Below are 12,325 nucleotides of genomic sequence, written 5' to 3' on the forward strand. Positions count from 1 at the left end.
ACTAACCCTGGGATTCACATCTGCGACTTTTCGAATTATATAATCAAGCCAAAAGGTCACGCATGACGTATGCGAAACTACCGCTCCAGTGTTTACAAGTGTGGAGAAAGAGGACCGTTCAAAGTTATTGTATCTGGAATGACAGTAATTAAGTCTTTGTGTCAGTTTATTGTTTAAAATGGTCCGTACGTGTGCGTTTCACATACGGCATGCGTAACCTTTCGACGTGATTATGTAATACTGTACGTAAAGTATTGAAATGTTTGAAATTATGAAGAATGTAATTTTCTTGTGAAAGTGGACTAACCTTTAAATGCCCTACTATGACCTACATTATTTCTTCCAGTGGGCGCAGTTTACACCTTTATTTACAGTCCCCCGCAGATCCCAAAGCATTTGGCTGGCACTTCTTTAGCCGTACATTGTGTATAAAAGAAGAAAGCTGGCTTTGTTCCACAGTAATGCAGCAGAAATGCACAGTCATGACAATTGTGTCTCTCTGGTGGTGTGTAGTGTGATTCTCAACTCGCTCAAGGTTAAACAGACGGGCTATTCAGCACAGTGTGCTATAGATAAGATTTAACTGGACTATGCTTTGCAGAAAAGACAAATCTATTTGTCTTGGATCAGTCTTGTATATATCCTACTGTATAGGCATATAGGCCTTGTCTCCATCATCTCTGTACTGCAGCATGCAAAGCTAGGATTAAGGCATTCCAATGGTATAATGAAAAGAGTATTCATACTATGAATACTAAGTAGGTGCTATGTCTGGTGCATTACTAGATGAAGTATTTTTCTGTGCACATTAAAGGATAACTCCACTTTCATCTGATAATTTACTTACACCATCTAAGATGTTTATGTCTTTCTTGTCTATTCAATGTTCATATATATTGATTTTTATTCCTTCTTCCCTCTTGTTTCACTTTATTTCCCTCTCTCATCCTTTCTGTCCCAACCTGCCATATTATCAACACCTGTGTGCCGCCATCCCTTCCTCAAACCATCTCCACTCCATCCCTGCCTCTCTTTGCTCCTTCAGGTTGCTTTCAGCTATGTAACGTGTTTAGGCAGAACATGGAGATAGACCAGTGTCTGCTGGAGTCTCTGCCGTTGGGCCAGCGTCAAAGGCTGGTTAGACGGATGCGTTGCGAGCAGCTGCGCCTCTACTACGAGCGAGAGCGGACGCTGCAGAAGCAGAACCTCCCCAAGTCCCGGTCAGCCAACCGCAAAAAACAGAGGATCAGCTTTACACCTCCAGACATCATCCAGGATGCCATCATAAGGCAAGATGACAAAGAGGGTATGTGTGATCTAATATGTTACCACTCACATTTCCTCCAGACTCACCAAAGAGTTTACACAAGATGCATTTTTGTGTTCAAAGTTGGAAAAGTGCAATTTTATGGAAAAAAAGGAGGCTGAGCACCTAATTGAATTGCGAAAGGATGTATATTCTACCTGCAGAATCATCTGATTGGTTCTTTATTTTACTTATTATGCACATTTTTACAAGGTGCGCACAAAATGTATCTGTGAAGTTTCCAAAATGGCCCTATTTGGGTGAGAACAAATAGGGTGTCTGTACCTTAAAATGCAAATGAGCTATAGCTCCTCACCCCCTTGCCAAAAGAGTCAGTGAGTGCTTTTAGTTAAAATAGATCTGATTTGTGTGAACACATCTGAGACAATAGTATCCCACTATTGATATATGGTGGACAGCGCATAACTAGTAATGCAGAACTTTCAGTCAGTGGCTGTGGGGGGGGGGGGGGCTTTATCAGTGTGACATCACATTAATGTGAGAATCAAAACAGCATGTCTTATGATGTGTTTACACCAACCGCGTTTCAGGCGTCAAAATCGCGTCTACCATGCCTAGTTTGTCGCTTGAACAGTTTGAATACATTACGCGCGCCAGAAGCCAAATCCGCTTCTTGTAGGAGGGGCAAGTGCTATGCCGTTGTCTGTTGGCTGTCGGATGGCTGATGTTGAATGTGCATTTATCGAGAGAGTAACCGGTTTGTATTTAGTCACCTTACTATAGGGGGAAAATAAACGGTGCGGGTCGATAAACGTCACGTGACTCAAAAGTGAAATGTGTATTTACCAGGTTGTCACCGACACTCTTCCAAGCGAGGTCCTTTTTATTCCTGTCTCTATAGAAATAAGAACTTGTGTCGTATAGCTCCAGGTGACTGCTCACGGACAATATCAAGCCTTCATGCTGAATGAGTGACTCCGGGCATGGCTGCCGCCACAGCAGCAAGCCGGCTCCTGATTGGTTAACTCGGCGTGAAAATCCGCCGAAGTTCAAATTTCTCAACTCGGGTGTCAGCCGCAAATTCGCGTCAAACGCAAAATGCACAAAAAGCACAGCGCGTACAGCGCCATACGCTCAATTTGCGTCATTCACACGAACTACACGTGCGAATGAGGCGGAAACGCGTCTTCTGCGCTACGCTAAACGCCTCATCCACGCCATGCTAAATGCCTCATCCGTGCCGCGGGACCTCCAGACGCGCGCCAACGCGGCTTCCCATTGACTTAACATTGAAATCACTCGCGCTTGCCGCCTCTACCGCGTCTGGTGTAAACGCAGCATTATAAGACTCTTCTGCGCTACGCTAAACGCCTCATCCACGCCACGCTAAATGCCTCATCCGTGCCGCGGGACCTCCAGACGCGCGCCAACGCGGCTTCCCATTGACTTAACATTGAAATCACTCGCGCTTGCCGCCTCTACCGCGTCTGGTGTAAACGCAGCATTATAAGACTACTTTGCTTTGGGGATTAAAAAGGAGGAGTCCAAAACTTTTCACAAAATGTTAACCACTGTATTTGCTATTGTTTAAAGACATTGTTTTCCAGAAATTACCCCAAAGCCATTATTTGTAATTATCAGATTTAAAATTGATGGTGTGTTTTATAGTGTATAGTGATGCATTACTTTTGTATAAGCGTATTGGTGTGAGAGAGCGTCATTGAGATGTCGTGTCCTAGTCGTGTCCTAGTCTGCTGGCAAGATGGTGAAAAAGGCCAAGTTAATTTCCAAAAGGCGATGTGTCACATGAGTTTCCATTAGATGCTGTGTATTAGATCATTCCTCATGTTGATTATGGGCCAGTCAAACAGCTAATATTCAGAGTGTGCTGCCACTGCAGGGACAGGGAGGAGTAATTTAATGAAGAGGACAGAATGACAATCACAGAATATCCACCTTCTGCCACCATGAGCAATGGTGCAGGCTTAATAAACTCAGCACTGGTAAGCTTTTTTCTGTCTGTGACTTTGCGTATAGGGAGTGACGGAGCTTTTATCATTTAGCATTTGCTAGATAAAGGTGAGAGATCCCTCGTTTTTAAAGTGGTGTCATGCTTCTCAGGAGAACATAACTTTTAATTGCCTACTTTTTTAATTTTTAATTTTTTGAAGTAATTAAAGAGCACCTACAGTAGCCTGACTTTGTCATACTCAATTCTAATCAGAATATGAGTCTGAAACCTGTGATTAAGGGGCGTGTTTCAACCCAACCAGGACAAAAAATGCCTCTGCACTCAATTAGATAGACCTACAACCAATCAGAGCCACAGAGTTTGTGACGTATGTTTAGCGACGCTTACTTGTTGTCAACAGAACTCAACTGCACGCATGCTGGAAGAAGTAGTAAACATAGTACATAATAGAACATAGTACATAATGAAATGTTTTGTTTAATTACTTCAGAATAGAGACAGAACGCAGTTATGCAAATTTGAAAACAACGCCCACCGGGGGGAAAACAATCCAACCGTCTCCATTGACTTTGTATTGCGAGAGGCTGCCTCCTTGTAATTTCTGGCTTATAACAAAAAACTGAATAATGCCTAAAAGCTGCTGTGTGACAATAGGGCTGGGCGGTATGACGGTATATTCCGTTACCGCCGAATAAAATGTCAGATGTAACAGATTTTTCTATTTCGTCTATTCCGCGGAATGCAAAAAAGTGGGCGTGTCTAACTCTGCCTCCAGCATGTTAGACTGAGTGTGATGGAGAAACATGTAAAATAGTTCACTTATAAAAAATGAACGAGTTTTTTGTGTAATTTTTATAATAAGAGCCAGTGAATCCACCGTGGGTCACGCAGCGAGACTCTTGTCTTGCTCGCTATCGCGCGCTCTCTCTCTCGCGCGCTCTCTCTCTCCTCATGCAGCAGCCGGTCGGTCGGTCTCTCGCGTGCAGAGGTCTCTCTAGGCAAGCGCAAGGAGCTGCAATACCAAATAAAGAGTTCTTCTTGCACATAATGCTAATAGTTGTAAAGTTGTCTGAACTTTAAGCAAGCCAAGACAAAACTTGCGTTTATATCAGTGACACGTGCGCTGCTGAAACGATGTAGATTGACGCCCCATTTGAATATACAAACATATTTGATCGGAAAGACGAGAAAGAGATGCAAATGTTAAGGTCTAAAAAAGTAAAGGGCGTCAAGACATTAAAACAAACTTTATGATCATCACATCATAGCACCTGTCACATTTAAAATATCTAGAGCTTCTTCTCTCATATACAGGTATTTATCCTGTCTGTAGGTTTTTGCATATATTTATACCTGTTCATTTTACATATTGCATATGTTTAATGTAATGTATGCATAAATACAAAATACAATGAAGCCATACTATAGCTTCAATAGTCTATAAAATTAATAACTAAATTAAAAACAAGATTCTGTCTAAACAAGACTTATCTGTTGTTATCTTCTGGGCATTTTCACTCTAACATTATTAACTTTAAATTGCTCATATTTTAAAACTGTGGTGAGCATTTAGTTAAAAGCTATTGTGAGTGGTGTATTTCTATACATTTTTATCATCAAAAAACAATATAAACTGAAAAAACATGTATACCGTGAAATATTCCGTACCGTGAAATAAAATGACTTATTCCGTAAAATAGATTTTTGGTCATTCCGCCCACCCCTATGTGACAATATGTACAGCTAACAAGCCAAAGAACCCAGAAATAAGTTTTTATAAGCTGTCGAGCCGTAAAACCCAGCCTTTAAGGAGAAAAAAGTCGATCGCCGACTACGTTTCCCCCTAGTGGACGCAGTTCTACTAAAAAGAGTACTATGAAAAGTTGCCTGTTTCCACTTTTGTTTCTTTAAACGCTCGTTTTTTGAGGTCGACAGCTTAAAAGCTTTGGCTTCTTAGCTGTACACCTTGTCACACAGCAGATTTTAGGTATTATTCTGTTTTTAAGTTTAATCTGTAAATTAGTTTTTATACGCTGTCGACCCCAAAAAACGAGCGTTTAAAGACACAAAAGTGGAAACAAGCAACTTTTCATAGTACGTAGTCGGCGATCCACTTTTTTCTCCTTAAAGGCTGGGTTTTACGGCTCGACAGCTTATAAAAACTTATTTCTGGGTTCTTTGGCTTGTTAGCTGTACATATTTTCACATAGCAGCTTTTAGGCATTATTCTGTTTTTGTTATAAGCCAGAAATGACAAGGAGGCAGCCTCTCGCAATACAAAGTCAATCGAGACGGTTGGATTGTTTTCCCCCCGGTGGGCGTGGTTTTCAAATTTGCATAACTGCGCTCTGTGTCTATAAGCCGTTTTTTTTTTAATGCACTGCAGGTCCCCTTATATGGAAGTTGCCACCATGTTTCTACAGTAGCCCCAAAAGGACAAACTGCTCTACAGAGTGCGTTTCGTTCCTACGTTTGTTTCAGACAACAACTTGTTTTTCCTGTGTCAGCTACCCTAGCTTCTCAAAATTGAGGGGTGAGCTGTGGACTGAGCTGTTGCCACTAAAAAACCAACACTGGACTTTTAACTCAAAATTTGAAGGGGCCTGTGCCAGCGTTTTTTCAGCTGGGTGCTTTGGTTGCTATGATACTTCTGTTCTGTTTATATGTCTGTGTCTGATTCGCCAGTTAGTTGTTGTGGGATTTGTTTCGGCCCTCCAGGACTGTGATTGGACGTCTGAGTAAAAAGTGACATTGACAAGCTGAGCAAACTTTTTTCAACTCTCGGCGCTCTGACAAAAATACAGAGCACTGGCGCAAAGCGTGGAAAATGCAAAGCACGGGTGCTCAGTGTAGAAAAAAGTGGCATCTGCGTTTTTGGAAAAGTACAGTACTGTGCATTAATTTGTGTACACGCCCCCAAAGGCAGCACAAACACTTTTTTTTAAGTTGAAACAACAAATATTCTTTTTTTTACAGTGGGACACTTAAAATATATCACACATGTTGAGTGGATTTATTATATATTTAAAACTTTTGTGTCATTTTGAAGCTTGAAGGGTTTTCTGGTTAGAATGGGAGTGCATTGTGTAAAAGAGAGGTCACCATCCACTCCCATAGTAACCAGAAAAACCAAAACAACACTTTTTAAATAAAAAAATGTGTTTGGGTTGAAGGACAACTAAAGACATTGGGGATCAAACAACATGAAGTTGAGTAAATAATTACTTAATAAATTAAAAGGTTTTCATTATGCCTTCACAAATATAAAACATATGAAAAATTTCACTGTGATGAACATTTTTCTTTATATGGTGATTGTGTTAAATTAATAAAATATTATTTAAAAAATTCTAATGATTTTATGTATATGAATTAGGCCCTGCCCTACACAAATGCCTGACACATATAAAATTATTTTTCAGTTACAAATATTGCAATATAAAAGATCAATTCTTTCCAAATATCTGAGGTGGTGTTACATTGAATATAATTGTAGATTAACAGAGTACTTTGATTTCAATGGTGTTTGTGAAGTTTGGTATGCGGTGATATTTAACCGCATCCTGAAGCTGATCCATCTGTTGCTTTTGTCTTCATCTTTGCAGCTTTTTGTTACAGCTGACGCCTTATTTTCCCATATCGCATCCCTGCCAACATTTTACCCAGCTGTCTGGGTGAATTTGTGTCAGATACCCCAGCAGTCTTTGCAGGTCATCGTACATCTGCCTTATTGGCTGTCAGCCGGATTCAGCTGGTCTACGGCAGCTGGCGTTCACGTGGCAAAGCCTGTTGGAAACATGGCACCTTTGGCTGGGGGTGAATGATAACTTGAGCCCACCTACTAAACACTAATTACCAAATTGGCAATGGTGTTGGCTTTGTTATGCTCACCCACCAAAACACTATAGTCGTTCTGTGCAAATGCCTTGTGACTAGTCAGAATATTGATTTCGTATGGCTCCATGCCCGTGTTTTGGTCTAAGGCGTCAGTGTTGCTTGGCTATCAAAGATGATTCAGTAAGAGATAATGTTAGAGACTGCCAGACTGGCTTGTGTTTGTGTCTGATTTATTTAGTTAAATTAGAGGTTTAGTGGTGATGTATTTACCCCAATCTTACACATACCGGCAGACACATTTACAGTATCCATCATCTTTTTTTATGCTGGTAAAACTGAAGTATTATGTACAATAATATTTTTTTTATTGAAGTTATGAACTGTATAGGATCAATCTAAATTGCAGCTGTTCTAGTTGAGCTTATAAAATATATCAAATACATTTTTTGCAATTTTTTCCATATTTCCATAAAAGATGAATTGCCAATAACTTGGCAATCTTTGCCACATCAAGTGATTCCAGTGGTTCTTCCCTAAAAGTGCTCATTGTTTACATGGTAAAAAAGTAATACTGGATGCAATCACTTCATTTCTATGTGAAAAAAATTGGAGTGTCCTTATTCCAGGGAGTTGAGTAAAGGCAGATAATCAGATTAGAGGTTGCCAGATTGAGAAGTGGCTTCCAATTATGTGTGCAATATGCATTAGATGGTTAGTAAATTAGCTTTGGCTGTGCTATTCGAGAACTACAGCCCTTGTAAGCTGAAACTCTATAGTCTTAACCTGTCAACTGCAGAAGTAACTACAGACTGTAATTTAGTATCTTATACCCAAGCAATTTACAATATAATAATGAATGTGACATTCCCTCCTAGAGCATCCCGGGCTTTAATGAAGTCCTTAGTCACATTCATCTGCCAACCCACCACCACAGTCAAGTTAACCGGCTGATACATTATACACTCAAGACATTCTTAATCTTGTAGCTTATCTGTATAGCTGACTTTACAGAACCTCCACAAGTTAAGGCACATGAGATTTTAATGTACAGCAATAATGTTTCTGGTAACTACTAGTGTTGGTCAATATGCACCATGAGATTGTCCTATCGTCAGCCTGTGATATCACGATAGAGGGGTTTTTAATCGGGGGGCTGGGCAATAGTTTACTCTATTTCTTAATTTTTTATCACGAGTCACTCGATTGGTGGACAAAAGAGAAGCTGATTTACTCTAAGGGCAACACTGTCATGACCGCAACCTTCTTAAAACTAATGCCATTAATTCGAGCATCTTTAAGCCCAGGCGCTCTGAAATTTCCTAGGGGCCAGGGAGCAGGAACAGCAAGCTTGCTGGTTTTAAACCACTGCGGGCCTAACAATCTCTCTAGTGCAAGGAAATGTCAGAGCGGCACGTATTACAAGCTCATATGCAAGGAGGAGTCCGAGTCATGCACATTACAAGTTCGGGTGCTAGAAGGAGTCCATGATGCGCGCATTCAGGTCCGAGCAAAAGTCCAACATGCGCGCATTACAAGTCCAGGTGCGTGCGAGAAGGAATCCGCGTGCGTTACAAGCCATCTCGCGCAAAGTAAAGCCCACAAACCCTCTCATGTTAATATGAAACTATGATGATAATAATAGCTATCGTCATAAAAGCCCACTATCAGTCGTCTGACTATTGTCGATACATGATAGTATCATCTATTGGCACAACCCTAGTAACTACATGTGTGGACAGTGAAGCACCCTTTTGTTTAACATCTTTCTGAGTTTTTAAGCAATGCTTAGTGCCATCAGGCCAGACAAAAACAATCATCATGGCACTGATATATCATGCTTTTACATCAAAACCAGTCATAAGGTTAAATTTTCTTTAAGGAAATGTATACATTACATGACAGAGGTAGTCAAAAACGCATTCGACCGGATGTAGATACGCATGTGGATGAATGTGTTCGAGCAACCACTAAAGATCGCCTATTGATCTAATGTTATGTACTGAGCACAGTGTTTTTCCATTGGACATGAGTTTTAGTGCAAACCCACAGTGTTAAGCTCAATCTTTAGGCTTTCATTGATAAAACTGAAGCAGCTGCTCTACGCCTATTTCATTTGTTTCATTTTGCAAGCGTTTGAAAGTTGCCCAAGCTTATTTGATCAATTGCTGTGAAATATTAGAGAAAGTTCTTGCATGTACAAAACTCATGTAAAAGAAACACACATAACACATAAAAATAATAATAAAATGCAATGTTGACAGGCATTATTTGAAAAAGACATCCCATAATGTAATGCAAAGATACTGCCATCAGAGCCGTTTATTTATCTCTAGAAAAATAGGCAGAAGGTGATGCATGTGGTAGGGATTTTTTTAATGATAGTAAAAGCGTAGTTCATATTAAGACGTTAAGACTGCTCCTCTAAACAATTACCAATCTAGCTTAGTCTGTAGGCCTATCTGTTGATAATAAACTGGTTGATATTAAATCATGAATATGAAAATTGACATGTTTTTATGGTCTTGGTCTAGACTTGGTCTCGACTCCTAAAGGACTCGGTCTCGACTCGGACTTGCTTCCTCAAAGACTCGGTCTTGACCCTTCAAAGACTCGGTCTTGACTCGGACTCTGCATAGGTGGTTTCGTCCCCATCACTACTCCAAACACTTATTTTGATTTAGTGCCCCTCGGATGAGCAGTCACTAGCCGCCACTACATCTTACACTGGTCATTTTCCAGACCGTGTTTAAACAACGCAGAGGGCTAGCCCACATACCACCCTTTCAGAAAATCAGGACAGAAGTGGTCGAAAGTGGACAAAAGAGACGGTTTAAATACCAGGTGTAAACGTGAATGTGTCCACTTGTGATCCGGTTGACCAAAGCGCATCTTAATACCAGATATCTATATAGCCCCTATATAAAAGCGTCCAATCCTAGCACTGTTTGACTCTGAGATGAGCCGCATCTCCTCAATTGCAGATGTGATATTCTGCATTTATGCGACGGTGAGCACTGAGGCAAAAGAATGATGGAGATCACGCACCCGTGATACTGTGGCCCAATTGCATTACACACCCTGCCTTAGCCGGTATCTCCGACCCCACTTCACGTAGCTTAGGTTTTGACTCATAATGAATTTCAGATAGATATTGAGACCCATTACTCTTTTGGCATATGGGTGTGTGTGCGTGTTTTAATCCGAATAGCTTTCAGGCTATTTAGACTTGGGACAGAAAGCAACCACCCAGAACACATCAGTTGAATAGTAATGAACTGGAAACCACCCAAAGCAACTGGATAATAACTATCCAGCAACCACCCTTGACACCCTAGTATTGTGAGTTTGGCATTGGAAAGTGTCATTTGCAGATTTTCATATCCGTGACATTTACAAGCACCGTGTATTGAGTTCTTATTTTTATTACATATCCATGTAACAATGTCAGGAGTGACCTTTACTGTTGAAGTCACAGTGTAGTGGTAGTTCTTATTCTCGTGATGCGTATGAGCCGTGGTGCTCCCAAATCCCAGGTTTAACTCTGGACTATCAAGCACTAATCCCATTTCTTACTCTCCCAGTAATTTCATGCCTGTCTATATACTATATCTTATAAAAGACAAAAAAGCATGTACTTGGTGGATCCAATATCAGTTTTTCTGGTTAGTGCGTGCATGCAATTCTTTATTTTGTGTGTTTTCACCTGTGTACAGTATGTGTTTATTATTAGAGGTCCTCCAATCTCATTTCCTTAACCTGATCAGGCCTCTCTGAGAGTGGGACCAGAAGCACATGGTGCTCGCAGAATACAGAATGATGAAATCAATTCCAGCTGGATTGTTTTATGTGCCGTTTCTGAATGCTGATGGAAGCTGTATTTGCCTCAGGTCTCCGTCTGTTATTGGGCCGGTATTGAATGTTATTTTCAGTGTCAGTATGATAAATCCTATGAGATTCACACATATATGAATATGGTCTGACGCCCCAGCAAGTCTCAGACCTTGTGTGTGTGTTATTTGTTTGTTTTATCTTCAAATAATGGTAAAATACACAGTGTGTTTATATAGTTTTCCATCAGAGTTGGTTTATGAAATGTCATCATTGCGAGTCCTAACTGATAGATTGTGTGCACGTCTTGTGGTTGCCAATTGTATGGAAGTAGTTTTTTCGTTATGAAATTTGTCAAGCCAAACAACCCAAATCCCATCTGTGAACATGGTTTTTATGAACATGGAAATTATATATTTGAAATAAAAAAGTTTTGGAATATCTAGCCGGATTTTGCAGGTATATGTTTTTGAACGTTTTTGGCTGATTCCTTATTGCTGCTATGGTATAATCATTTTAAGACTGTTAAAATGTGTAAATATCTAGGACAATATATGATTTTTCCAGAGGTCAGGACACGTTTAGAAAAGGTAAATGCTCTCATAGAATGGCAAAGATTTAAATTGTTGTGCATTAGGATAAGTGAAGAAAAGTAGCCGATCCACCATTGCAAACACAGTTTAGAACAAACAACAAGACAACAAAGAACAGGAATCGAACATTATGGTAACAAACATGCTCCACAGCTTTCTGTTCTTGGAACAAGTAAAGTTTCCTTTGTATAATTGTTTGTAGTGGAGTGTCCTGTCTAAATATGTTCACGCGCATGCGCTGTTGTACGCGGACTGTACGCGCAATGTCCGCACGGTCTCAAATTTTGGGCTGCACACGGACAATCCGCGCGGACGACCGCGGACCCTCCTGATGACGAAAATGACATCATGCGGCGGCACGCATACGCAGATGTCCCTAGTATACCTTCGGCTTTACTTGTTACCTGTTTGCTTGTAATTAGTGTGTGTGTATAAAAGCTCAATGAGTTTCTGGGTTCCTGACAGACCCTGCACTGACATTTCTGTATTCTGAGCCATGAGAAAGCAAAAGAATTGTCAAAAGATCTGTAGCAAAACATAATTGAACTGTATAAACCAGAAAGGGATATAACAAGATATCTAAGGAATTGAGAATGCCAATCAGCAGTGTTCAAACTGTAAGAAGTGGAAAATGAGAGGTTCTGTGAAACCACAGCCACAACTACAGTACCAGGAAAATTGTCCGGAATGCAAAGGAAAAATCATAAATAACTTCAGGTGACGTACAGGACTCTCTGAAAACATGTGGTGTGGCTGTTTCAAGATGCACAATAAGAAGAAAGATCGGCTGCACGGTCGAATTTGCTGATGATCGCTGATGTTTTGGGG

The 12,325-nt window shown here is 40.5% G+C and overlaps 1 protein-coding gene across 3 annotated transcripts in view; it reads left to right on the plus strand.

The window, feature by feature from the left end:
• The window catches only part of myo16 (myosin XVI), a 226,132-nt gene that overhangs the window by 20,714 nt on the left and 193,093 nt on the right, over positions 1 to 12,325 (plus strand). For all 3 annotated transcript variants that reach the window (XM_065292938.1, XM_065292939.1, XM_065292940.1), the window contains exon 2: positions 1,046 to 1,306. In XM_065292938.1, coding sequence (XP_065149010.1) covers positions 1,046 to 1,306 — 261 coding nt within the window. The remainder of the gene's footprint in view (positions 1 to 1,045; positions 1,307 to 12,325) is intronic.

Source organism: Paramisgurnus dabryanus, chromosome 15 (genome assembly GCF_030506205.2).
Source record: "Paramisgurnus dabryanus chromosome 15, PD_genome_1.1, whole genome shotgun sequence".
NCBI classification, from domain to species: domain Eukaryota; kingdom Metazoa; phylum Chordata; class Actinopteri; order Cypriniformes; family Cobitidae; genus Paramisgurnus; species Paramisgurnus dabryanus.